This window comes from Protomyctophum parallelum, assembly GCF_964188405.1.
Source record: "Protomyctophum parallelum genome assembly, chromosome: 1".
Classification (NCBI taxonomy): Eukaryota; Metazoa; Chordata; class Actinopteri; order Myctophiformes; family Myctophidae; genus Protomyctophum; species Protomyctophum parallelum.
Genome location: NC_139697.1, coordinates 1,538,303 through 1,552,499, shown reverse-complemented (window position 1 = coordinate 1,552,499; position 14,197 = coordinate 1,538,303). Strand labels below are relative to the sequence as shown.

Genomic DNA, 14,197 nt, shown 5'->3' with positions numbered 1-14,197 from the left:
TTACTTTAACCCATAGAGACACTGTTACTTTAACCCATAGAGACACTGTTACTTTAACCCATAGAGACACTGTTACTTTAACCCATAGAGACACTGTTACTTTAACCCATAGAGACACTGTTACTTTTACCCATAGAGACACTGTTACTTTTACCCATAGAGACACTGTTACTTTAACCCATAGAGACACTGTTACTTTTACCCATAGAGACACTGTTACATTTACCCATAGAGACACTGTTACTTTAACCCATAGAGACACTGTTACTTTAACCCATAGAGACACTGTTACTTTAACCCATAGAGACACTGTTACATTTACCCATAGAGACACTGTTACATTTACCCATAGAGACACTGTTACTTTAACCCATAGAGACACTGTTACTTTAACCCATAGAGACACTGTTACTTTAACCCATAGAGACACTGTTACTTTAACCCATAGAGACACTGTTACTTTAACCCATAGAGACACTGTTACTTTAACCCATAGAGACACTGTTACTTTAACCCATAGAGACACTGTTACTTTAACCCATAGAGACACTGTTACTTTAACCCATAGAGACACTGTTACTTTAACCCATAGAGACACTGTTACTTTAACCCATAGAGACACTGTTACATTTACCCATAGAGACACTGTTACATTTACCCATAGAGACACTGTTACTTTAACCCATAGAGACACTGTTACTTTAACCCATAGAGACACTGTTACTTTAACCCATAGAGACACTGTTACTTTAACCCATAGAGACACTGTTACTTTAACCCATAGAGACACTGTTACTTTAACCCATAGAGACACTGTTACTTTAACCCATAGAGACACTGTTACTTTAACCCATAGAGACACTGTTACTTTAACCCATAGAGACACTGTTACTTTAACCCATAGAGACTCTGTTACTTTAACCCATAGAGACACTGTTACTTTAACCCATAGAGACACTGTTACTTTTACCCATAGATACACTGTTACTTTAACCCATAGAGACTCTGTTACTTTAACCCATAGAGACTCTGTTACTTTAACCCATAGAGACACTGTTACTTTAACCCATAGAGACACTGTTACTTTAACCCATAGAGACACTGTTACTTTTACCCATAGAGACACTGTTACTTTAACCCATAGAGACACTGTTACTTTTACCCATAGAGACACTGTTACTTTTACCCATAGAGACACTGTTACTTTAACCCATAGAGTGCTGAGTGACGTCACTGACATGCCTGTTGTATCATGAAAACATGATTTTGTAAAAGTAACTCTACTGCACCTAATATTTGCGTCATTGTATGCATCTACTTTGTGTTGACATAAATAAATGGTAGAAGTGTGTGTGTGTATGAGTGTGTGTGCGTGCGTGCGTGCGTGCGTGTGTGTGTGTGTGTGTGTGTGTGTGTGTGACTGTAACCTTGACAGGTTCCCTGAAGTCCAGAGATGAGTCGCCGTGAGGAGAGAGAGGAGGAGGGAGCTGACAAACATCTCGTCCACAGAGCAGAGAAGAGATGCCGTGAGGAGAGAGAGGAGGAGGGAGCTGACAAACATCTCGTCCACAGAGCAGAGATGAGTCACCGTGAGGAGAGAGAGGAGGAGGGAGCTGACAAACATCTCGTCCACAGAGCAGAGTCTCCACATACAAAGTATGTTAAAGGACCACTTCACCACTTTTCAACCTACAGTATCTTCATATAATAGGTCCTCACTAATAATCATGAAAGAATGGCACAATCTTTTTCTACTCAGTCTGTGTCTCATAGTAGGGCTGTGGGCAGTTTAGAAAACGTCTTCCAGTGACATCATCATTAGTCAGATTGTTTTTTAAACAAGATTTTTTTACTCACTCACATGGTAATTATAGAAACATTTCTATATTCCAGAAGTCTGTACCACAGACCAGTCTCCAACAGCCAGCAAGAGCAAAATGTGAAATGGATTCACCTTTTTATTAAGAAATATACTATAAAAAACCCCAATAACAAACTATAGGCCTACAATAATATACAACATGGAATATGGAGTTAATTGATCTAAGGCTGTACAATCGTACAATTGCAATATCCAAAATCACAGACAATATCCAGTCAAATATCATGATATGGATATAATATTCATACTTGTCCCCATCACGTTTTTATGTCCAGCTTTGAGTGTTTGTGTAAACACAAACATTGAAGGACAAAAGTGAGGACTCAAATTTTGATTGGCAGGAATGACATTTGTTATGATTTGATTGGTTGAGCACGGAATGTGCACGATGTAAGATGATGTATGACGATAAGAGCGTCCCTCACTTCACACGGGTGTGATTTTTTAGCTCCCGATCCGATTCCGATCATTTGAAGATGACGTGATCGTCCCTACAGATTTCCGATCACGTGATCGGATCGGGACAACCCTATACCTGAAACAAAAATGTTTTTAACACTATATTGGGTTGGTTGACTTTTTGATGCTTTTATGTCATGATGTTGAGGCGACTGTTTTTAGATCATCACTTTCTGATCAATGTTGAAGAACTATTGAAGAAATCTTACCAACATGTGGTTCCTTTTCTTATGATTCCAGAAGTCTGTACCACAGAGCAGAGTCTCCAACTCCCAGCCTTCTGTCTGTGAAGAGTGACACGTCTAGAGGAAAACCTCCTAACTTCAGTAATGAACCTGGACCTCCAGATACACAGTATGTCAATCCTCCTGTTCAATATACACACTATACAATATGAAATTATTAATGTATAGCAACACATGTGAACATATCCTTATATCAGACATGAATATTACCTGAATACACACACACACACACACACACACACACACACACACACACACACACACACACACACACACACAAAAACAAACTGTAGAGAATAGACTATAGTAATGTTGTCTCAACACCTCTCCAACACACAGCAGAGAATAGACTATAGTAATGTTGTCTCAACACCTCTCCAACACAGCAGAGAATAGACTATAGTAATGTTGTCTCAACACCTCTCCAACACAGCAGAGAATAGACTATAGTAATGTTGTGATGTATATTTCACGGTCAGGAACGGAGTTAGTAGCGGGCAGTGTGGTTCCTCTCAAAAGAATGGCAGACGGAGAAGATCCTCGAAGTTTTCGGTATCAAGTTTTAATGATCAAAGTATCGGTTCAACAGGAAAGTTTCAGGAAACAAAGGCCCAACTGGAGCTGGCATTAGGAAACAGTCTCTGCGAATCAACGTTACTTAATGTCAACCCAACACATTATGAATGAAACACCATGTTATATCTCAGAGTCACGTCCCGCCCTCCCCGGATCAGCCGACAGCCCCTGCTTGAATTCAGCCAATCAAAACGTCGCCTTTACAGGAACCGCCTGTGGGGGGAGGCGGGACATTAGCCTGCAACTACGTCTCATACTAACATGTAGTTTATATCGATAAGACTAACTAAACACCTTATACTATATTATGAAGTAATACAGAACTTTATTCAACACATTAACAATACGAAATGAGATGTCAGAGGGATACATTTTAACTGTTCCTGAGTTACGGTAAACTTTACCAATTGAAAAGACAAACTATATGTTAACCAAATCCTACTTTTGGGACCCAACTCGAAAAGCTATTCTGAGTGTCACAAGGATATCATGATGAGGACTGCTAACAGGTTTAAAGACTTTAAACATGTGGATATAATAATGAAATGTAGGTACCATATCAGACATTTATAGGACATTGATCACCCTATGTAATGGAATAATTAGACTATATTCTTAGTTCAGAGTAAGGCACACAAGCTGACATAGGCCATGCAATTTGGTATGATTCTGTGGAGATATTTACAGCCAGCCAGGCTTGTAAAAACAGAGGTCTTCGTTTAGGAGCTGTCCAGACCCCAGGGGGGGGACAGTTCTAATCTAAGATTTCCAATCTAACAGCTGCGTGTGTTCAGAGGGTTCTCTTTTAACTCAGTCCAAACACGATTATACCTTGGGCTAAAAGCAGAGTGACCTGTTGGTTCCTGCCCTCCCCAAGACCTGAGATAGGGCCGATCTCGGCCCTCCTGGAGTGCAAACAGCCTCCTTTTGTGTGACAGAAACAGATGGTATTTCTATTGTATGTAATTTACTATTCTACGACTGCCGGATGTCAATAAAATCAGTGGGGGTTGTTTTTAGACAGTACTTCAAAGGGGGTAATAGTGAGATAGTCTCAGCCCGGGACCCCTCTCCTTTGGGCCGCTCCCGGGCTCCTGGAGTGAGACTAAGATTAGACATCTTGACCTGTGTTTTTAAAGACATAAGCCGATTAATTTGAACTGTACTTATTGAATTTACACATCAGTTGTCTCAACACCTCTCCAACACAGCAGAGAATAGACTATAGTAATGTTGTCTCAACACCTCTCCAACACAGCAGAGAATAGACTATAGTAATGTTGTCTCAACACCTCTCCAACACACAGCAGAGAATAGACTATAGTAATGTTGTCTCAACACCTCTCCAACAGAGCAGAGAATAGACTATAGTAATGTTGTCTCAACACCTCTCCAACACAGCAGAGAATAGACTATAGTAATGTTGTCTCAACACCTCTCCAACACAGCAGAGAATAGACTATAGTAATGTTGTCTCAACACCTCTCCAACACAGCAGAGAATAGACTATAGTAATGTTGTCTCAACACCTCTCCAACACACAACAGAGAATAGACTATAGTAATGCTGTCTCAACACCTCTCCAACAGAGCAGAGAATAGACTATAGTAATGTTGTCTCAACACCTCTCCAACACAGCAGAGAATAGACTATAGTAATGTTGTCTCAACACCTCTCCAACACACAGCAGAGAATAGACTATAGTAATGTTGTCTCAACACCTCTCCAACACACAGCAGAGAATAGATAATAGTAATGTTGTCTCAACACCTCTCCAACACACAGCAGAGAATAGACTATAGTAATGTTGTCTCAACACCTCTCCAACACACAGCAGAGAATAGACTATAGTAATGTTGTCTCAACACCTCTCCAACACACAGCAGAGAATAGACTATAGTAATGTTGTCTCAACACCTCTCCAACACAGCAGAGAATAGACTATAGTAATGTTGTCTCAACACCTCTCCAACACACAGCAGAGAATAGACTATAGTAATGCTGTCTCAACACCTCTCCAACACACAGCAGAGAATAGACTATAGTAATGTTGTCTCAACACCTCTCCAACACACAGCAGAGAATAGACTATAGTAATGCTGTCTCAACACCTCTCCAACACACAGCAGAGAATAGACTATAGTAATGTTGTCTCAACACCTCTCCAACACAGCAGAGAATAGACTATAGTAATGTTGTCTCAACACCTCTCCAACACAGCAGAGAATAGACTATAGTAATGTTGTCTCAACACCTCTCCAACACACAGCAGAGAATAGACTATAGTAATGTTGTCTCAACACCTCTCCAACACACAGCAGAGAATAGACTATAGTAATGTTGTCTCAACACCTCTCCAACACACAGCAGAGAATAGACTATAGTAATGTTGTCTCAACACCTCTCCAACACACAGCAGAGAATAGACTATAGTAATGCTGTCTCAACACCTCTCCAACACACAGCAGAGAATAAACTATAGTAATGTTGTCTCAACACCTCTACAACACACAGCAGAGAAAATACTATAGTAATGTTGTCTCAACACCTCTCCAACACACAGCAGAGAATAGACTATAGTAATGTTGTCTCAACACCTCTCCAACACAGCAGAGAATAGACTATAGTAATGTTGTATCAACACCTCTCCAACACAGCAGAGAATAGACTAGTAATGTTGTCTCAACACCTCTCCAACACACAGCAGAGAATAGACTATAGTAATGCTGTCTCAACACCTCTCCAACACACAGCAGAGAATAGACTATAGTAATGCTGTCTCAACACCTCTCCAACACACAGCAGAGAATAGACTATAGTAATGTTGTCTCAACACCTCTCCAACACACAGCAGAGAATAGACTATAGTAATGCAGTCTCAACACCTCTCCAATACACAGCAGAGAATAGACTATAGTAATGCTGTCTCAACACCTCTCCAACACAGCAGAGAATAGACTATAGTAATGCTGTCTCAACACCTCTCCAACACAGCAGAGAATAGACTAGTAATGTTGTCTCAACACCTCTCCAACACACAGCAGAGAATAGACTATAGTAATGTTGTCTCAACACCTCTCCAACACACAGCAGAGAATAGACTATAGTAATGTTGTCTCAACACCTCTCCAACACACAGCAGAGAATAGACTATATTAATGTTGTCTCAACACCTCTCCAACACACAGCAGAGAATAGACTATAGTAATGTTGTCTCAACACCTCTCCAACACACAGCGGAGAATAGACTATAGTAATGCTGTCTCAACACCTCTCCAACACACAGCAGAGAATAGACTATAGTAATGTTGTCTCAACACCTCTCCAACACAGCAGAGAATAGACTATAGTAATGTTGTCTCAACACCTCTCCAACACACAGCAGAGAATAGACTATAGTAATGCTGTCTCAACACCTCTCCAACACACAGCAGAGAATAGACTATAGTAATGCTGTCTCAACACCTCTCCAACAGAGCAGAGAATAGACTATAGTAATGCTGTCTCAACACCTCTCCAACACACAGCAGAGAATAGACTATAGTAATGTTGTCTCAACACCTCTCCAACACACAGCAGAGAATAGACTATAGTAATGTTGTCTCAACACCTCTCCAACACAACACACACACACACACACACACACACACACACACACACACACACACACACACACACACACACACACACACACACACACACACACACACACACACACACACACACACACAATAATTGGCAGTATAATCTGCATACACTATGCACTACACTTTATCATTGTGTGTAGAGGCTCTTTCTAGGGAAAACAAACAGGGAGGGATGATATCACAATTAAAACAAATATATATATATATTCCCTTACGATAAAAAAATAATACATTAATTGTGAGTTAAAACTCATCCACTCAAAAGCTTCATCCCTTTCCACTGAGAAACACATTAGCAACATTATCAACAAACTTGCAATTTCCTTACATCATAATAAAATTAATTATGCATGAGATGTTAATACTTTTTTGGGTTGGTTGACTTTTTGATGCTTTTATGTCATGATGTTGAGGCGACTGTTTTTAGATCACTTTCTGATCAATGTTGAAGAACTATTGAAGAAATCTTACCAACATGTGGTTCCTTTTCTTATGATTCCAGAAGTCTGTACCACAGAGCAGAGTCTCCAACTCCCAGCCTTCTGTCTGTGAAGAGTGACACGTCTAGAGGAAAACCTCCTAACTTCAGTAATGAACCTGGACCTCCAGACACACAGTATGTCAATCCTCCTGTTCAATATAAACAAAGTGATCATGCTAAGTTTTAATGTCTAGGCTCATACGTACATATACACTTTAGTATCTATACACCTGGACCTTTAAATACTGTAAACCTTAAGTAGAAAGTCACAACAAATTAATACACAGAAATAATGCAACAATGTGAAATGGATTCACCTTTATATTAAGAAACATAATAAACCAATGACAAACTATACAATTTACAAAATGGAATGTGCAGTTATTTAATCTAAAGCTGTATAATAGTACAATTGCAATATCCAAAATCACAGAAAATATCCAGTCAAATATCATGATATGGATATAATATTCATATTAGGGATGTCCCCATCACGTTTTAGAGCAGCGCTAGCCCCTCCTATGTCCAGCTTTGAGTGTTTGTGTAAACACAGACATTGAAGGACAAAAGTGTGTTAATGTGGCGGATATGGTATTCAGGGTCCCTGAGCTAGGGGGGCCCTGAGCTAGGGGGTCCCTTAGCTAGGGGGGGTCCCTGAGCTAGGGGGTCCCTGAGCTAGGGGGGTCCCTGAGCTAGGGGGGTCCCTGAGCTAGGGGGGTCCCTGAGCTAGGGGGGTCCCTGAGCTAGGGGGGTCCCCTGAGCTAGGGGGGCCCCTGAGCTAGGGGGGCCCCTGAGCTAGGGGGGTCCCCTGAGCTAGGGGGGTCCCTGAGCTAGGGGGGTCCCCTGAGCTAGGGGGGTCCCTGAGCTAGGGGGGCCCCTGAGCTAGGGGGGTCCCCTGAGCTAGGGGGGCCCCTGAGCTAGGGGGTCCCTGAGCTAGGGGGGTCCCTGAGCTAGGGGGGGCCCTGAGCTAGGGGGGCCCCTGAGCTAGGGGGGCCCTGAGCTAGGGGGGCCCTGAGCTAGGGGGGGCCCTGAGCTAGGGGGGCCCCTGAGCTAGGGGGGGCCCTGGCCTTGAGCGTCCGTGTGACCGTGAAGAGGCTCAAGCTCAGGGACCCCCAAAAAGGGGTAACAGTGGATAACAGTGACAGACCAACAGTCATTAAGACATGTGAATCCCTTGACTCCTTCAAAACCGCTCTCAAAGGGCACCTACGGACGGCTGCAATTCGAAACTGGCCTCTGTAAAATCTGAATCCCCCCCCCACCCCATTTCCCCTCACTGTATATGTATCTTTTCCGTTTTTGCTCCCTATATGATGAATTCCTGTTCTGTTCTTTAGCTACATAGAAGTGTCTATTTGTACGTCTCTAAATGTTTTGATGAATTGAACAATGTGGACCCTGTTGTAAACAAGTGTAATGCTTAATTGGGTCGTCCACTCACAGTTAACAGTCTTTGTATTGAGTTTGTGCTTAAAATGTACTGTAAATTCTACAAACTGTTAATAAATATTTCAATCAATTAAAAAAAAAGACACAGTCCGCGTCACTGTTATTAACAATTGGCTTATTCATCTGTGTCAATAAAATAACCCCAAAAGTCCTAACCCATCATGATACGTTACAGTACTGTGTGTTTAAACCCTCAGTTTGCATTCATTTGGCTGTAAATCCTGAATATCGCAGCCCTATCGGGATCGGGACAACCCTATACCTGAAACAAATAATTTAACACTTTTTTGGGTTGGTTGACTTTTTGATGCTTTTATGTCATGATGTTGAGGCGACTGTTTTTAGATCACTTTCTGATCAATGTTGAAGAACTATTGAAGAAATCTTACCAACATGTGGTTCCTTTTCTTATGATTCCAGAAGTCTGTACCGCAGAGCAGAGTCTCCAACTCCCAGCCTTCTGTCTGTGAAGAGTGACACGTCTAGAGGAAAACCTCCTAACTTCAGTAATGAACCTGGACCTCCAGACACACAGTATGTCAATCCTCCTGTTCAATATACACACTATACAATATGAAATTATTAATGTATAGCAACACAATGCAATGTGCACATATCCTTATATCAGACATGAATATTACCTGAATGCACGCACGCACGCACGCACGCACGCACGCACGCACGCACGCACGCACGCACGCACGCACGCACGCACGCACGCACGCACGCACGCACGCACGCACGCACGCACGCACGCACGCACGCACGCACGCACGCACGCACGCACGCACGCACGCACGCACGCACGCACGCACGCACGCACACACACACACACACACACACACACACACACACACACACACACACACACACACACACACACACACACACACACACACACACACACACACACACACAGTAAAAGAAACTGTAGAGTAGAGAAAACCAGGTATCAGAGCATCAGATGAAGAAAAATAGGCACAAAGTGACAAAGATGAACTCATCGGAGCTGTATTTAAAGATAAGGTACACCAGAGCAGAGAATAGACTATAGTAATGTTGTCTCAACACCTCTCCAACACACAGCAGAGAATAGACTATAGTAATGCTGTCTCAACACCTCTCCAACACAGCAGAGAATAGACTATAGTAATGTTGTCTCAACACCTCTCCAACACAGCAGAGAATAGACTATAGTAATGCAGTCTCAACACCTCTCCAACACAGCAGAGAATAGACTATAGTAATGTTGTCTCAACACCTCTCCAACACACAGCAGAGAATAGACTATAGTAATGCTGTCTCAACACCTCTCCAACACACAGCAGAGAATAGACTATAGTAATGCTGTCTCAACACCTCTCCAACACACAGCAGAGAATAGACTATAGTAATGTTGTCTCAACACCTCTCCAACACACAGCAGAGAATAGACTATAGTAATGTTGTCTCAACACCTCTCCAACACACAGCAGAGAATATACTATAGTAATGTTGTCTCAACACCTCTCCAACACAGCAGAGAATAGACTATAGTAATGTTGTCTCAACACCTCTCCAACACAGCAGAGAATAGACTATAGTAATGTTGTCTCAACACCTCTCCAACACAGCAGAGAATAGACTATAGTAATGCTGTCTCAACACCTCTCCAACACACAGCAGAGAATAGACTATAGTAATGCTGTCTCAACACCTCTCCAACACACAGCAGAGAATAGACTATAGTAATGTTGTCTCAACACCTCTCCAACACACAGCAGAGAATAGACTATAGTAATGTTGTCTCAACACCTCTCCAACACACAGCAGAGAATAGACTATAGTAATGTTGTCTTAACACCTCTCCAACACACAGCAGAGAATAGACTATAGTAATGCTGTCTCAACACCTCTCCAACAGAGCAGAGAATAGACTATAGTAATGCTGTCTCAACACCTCTCCAACACACAGCAGAGAATAGACTATAGTAATGCTGTCTCAACACCTCTCCAACACACAGCAGAGAATAGACTATAGTAATGCTGTCTCAACACCTCTCCAACACACAGCAGAGAATAGACTATAGTAATGTTGTCTCAACACCTCTCCAACACACAGCAGAGAATAGACTATAGTAATGCTGTCTCAACACCTCTCCAACACAGCAGAGAATAGACTATAGTAATGCTGTCTCAACACCTCTCCAACACACAGCAGAGAATAGACTATAGTAATGCTGTCTCAACACCTCTCCAACACACAGCAGAGAATAGACTATAGTAATGTTGTCTCAACACCTCTCCAACACACAGCAGAGAATAGACTATAGTAATGCTGTCTCAACACCTCTCCAACAGAGCAGAGAATAGACTATAGTAATGCTGTCTCAACGCCTCTCCAACACACAGCAGAGAATAGACTATAGTAATGTTGTCTCAACACCTATCCAACACAGCAGAGAATAGACTATAGTAATGCTGTCTCAACACCTCTCCAACACACAGCAGAGAATAGACTATAGTAATGCTGTCTCAACACCTCTCCAACACACAGCAGAGAATAGACTATAGTAATGCTGTCTCAACACCTCTCCAACACACAGCAGAGAATAGACTATAGTAATGTTGTCTCAACACCTCTCCAACACACAGCAGAGAATAGACTATAGTAATGTTGTCTCAACACCTCTCCAACACACAGCAGAGAATAGACTATAGTAATGCTGTCTCAACACCTCTCCAACACACAGCAGAGAATAGACTATAGTAATGCTGTCTCAACACCTCTCCAACACACAGCAGAGAATAGACTATAGTAATGCTGTCTCAACACCTCTCCAACACACAGCAGAGAATAGACTATAGTAATGCTGTCTCAACACCTCTCCAACACACAGCAGAGAATAGACTATAGTAATGTTGTCTCAACACCTCTCCAACACACAGCAGAGAATAGACTATAGTAATGCTGTCTCAACACCTCTCCAACAGAGCAGAGAATAGACTATAGTAATGTTGTCTCAACACCTCTCCAACACACAGCAGAGAATAGACTATAGTAATGTTGTCTCAACACCTCTCCAACACACAGCAGAGAATAGACTATAGTAATGTTGTCTCAACACCTCTCCAACACAGCAGAGAATAGACTATAGTAATGCTGTCTCAACACCTCTCCAACACACAGCAGAGAATAGACTATAGTAATGCTGTCTCAACACCTCTCCAACACACAGCAGAGAATAGACTATAGTAATGCTGTCTCAACACCTCTCCAACACACAGCAGAGAATAGACTATAGTAATGCTGTCTCAACACCTCTCCAACACACAGCAGAGAATAGACTATAGTAATGCTGTCTCAACACCTCTCCAACACACAGCAGAGAATAGACTATAGTAATGTTGTCTCAACACCTCTCCAACACACAGCAGAGAATAGACTATAGTAATGTTGTCTCAACACCTCTCCAACACACAGCAGAGAATAGACTATAGTAATGTTGTCTCAACACCTCTACAACACACAGCAGAGAATAGACTATAGTAATGCTGTCTCAACACCTCTCCAACACACAGCAGAGAATAGACTATAGTAATGTTGTCTCAACACCTCTCCAACACACAGCAGAGAATAGACTATAGTAATGCTGTCTCAACACCTCTCCAACAGAGCAGAGAATAGACTATAGTAATGCTGTCTCAACACCTCTCCAACACACAGCAGAGAATAGACTATAGTAATGTTGTCTCAACACCTCTCCAACACACAGCAGAGAATAGACTATAGTAATGCTGTCTCAACACCTCTCCAACACAGCAGAGAATAGACTATAGTAATGTTGTCTCAACACCTCTCCAACACAGCAGAGAATAGACTATAGTAATGTTGTCTCAACACCTCTCCAACACAGCAGAGAATAGACTATAGTAATGTTGTCTCAACACCTCTCCAACACACAGCAGAGAATAGACTATAGTAATGTTGTCTCAACACCTCTCCAACACACAGCAGAGAATAGACTATAGTAATGCTGTCTCAACACCTCTCCAACACACAGCAGAGAATAGACTATAGTAATGCTGTCTCAACACCTCTCCAACACACAGCAGAGAATAGACTATAGTAATGCTGTCTCAACACCTCTCCAACACACAGCAGAGAATAGACTATAGTAATGTTGTCTCAACACCTCTCCAACACACAGCAGAGAATAGACTATAGTAATGCTGTCTCAACACCTATCCAACACAGCAGAGAATAGACTATAGTAATGCTGTCTCAACACCTCTCCAACACACAGCAGAGAATAGACTATAGTAATGCTGTCTCAACACCTCTCCAACACACAGCAGAGAATAGACTATAGTAATGCTGTCTCAACACCTCTCCAACACACAGCAGAGAATAGACTATAGTAATGCTGTCTCAACACCTCTCCAACACACAGCAGAGAATAGACTATAGTAATGTTGTCTCAACACCTCTCCAACACACAGCAGAGAATAGACTATAGTAATGTTGTCTCAACACCTCTCCAACACACAGCAGAGAATAGACTATAGTAATGTTGTCTCAACACCTCTACAACACACAGCAGAGAATAGACTATAGTAATGCTGTCTCAACACCTCTCCAACACACAGCAGAGAATAGACTATAGTAATGTTGTCTCAACACCTCTCCAACACACAGCAGAGAATAGACTATAGTAATGCTGTCTCAACACCTCTCCAACAGAGCAGAGAATAGACTATAGTAATGCTGTCTCAACACCTCTCCAACACACAGCAGAGAATAGACTATAGTAATGTTGTCTCAACACCTCTCCAACACACAGCAGAGAATAGACTATAGTAATGCTGTCTCAACACCTCTCCAACACAGCAGAGAATAGACTATAGTAATGTTGTCTCAACACCTCTACAACACACAGCAGAGAATAGACTATAGTAATGCTGTCTCAACACCTCTCCAACACACAGCAGAGAATAGACTATAGTAATGTTGTCTCAACACCTCTCCAACACACAGCAGAGAATAGACTATAGTAATGCTGTCTCAACACCTCTCCAACAGAGCAGAGAATAGACTATAGTAATGCTGTCTCAACACCTCTCCAACACACAGCAGAGAATAGACTATAGTAATGTTGTCTCAACACCTCTCCAACACACAGCAGAGAATAGACTATAGTAATGCTGTCTCAACACCTCTCCAACAGAGCAGAGAATAGACTATAGTAATGCTGTCTCAACACCTCTCCAACACACAGCAGAGAATAGACTATAGTAATGTTGTCTCAACACCTCTCCAACACACAGCAGAGAATAGACTATAGTAATGCTGTCTCAACACCTCTCCAACACAGCAGAGAATAGACTATAGTAATGTTGTCTCAACACCTCTACAACACACAGCAGAGAATAGACTATAGTAATGCTGTCTCAACACCTCTCCAACACACAGCAGAGA

At 42.0% G+C, this 14,197-nt stretch overlaps 1 protein-coding gene across 1 annotated transcript in view; it reads left to right on the top strand.

The window, feature by feature from the left end:
• Positions 1–1,458: 1,458 nt before the first annotated feature.
• Positions 1,459–14,197, top strand: part of LOC310872608 (uncharacterized protein) — a gene marked incomplete at its 3' end in the record, with an annotated part of 101,395 nt that continues 88,656 nt past the window's right edge. The window contains exons 1-4 of the mRNA XM_083784623.1: positions 1,459–1,656; positions 2,582–2,695; positions 7,312–7,425; positions 9,160–9,273. Of these exons, the coding sequence (XP_083640749.1) occupies positions 1,580–1,656; positions 2,582–2,695; positions 7,312–7,425; positions 9,160–9,273 (419 nt within the window). The 5' untranslated portion in view covers positions 1,459–1,579. The remainder of the gene's footprint in view (positions 1,657–2,581; positions 2,696–7,311; positions 7,426–9,159; positions 9,274–14,197) is intronic.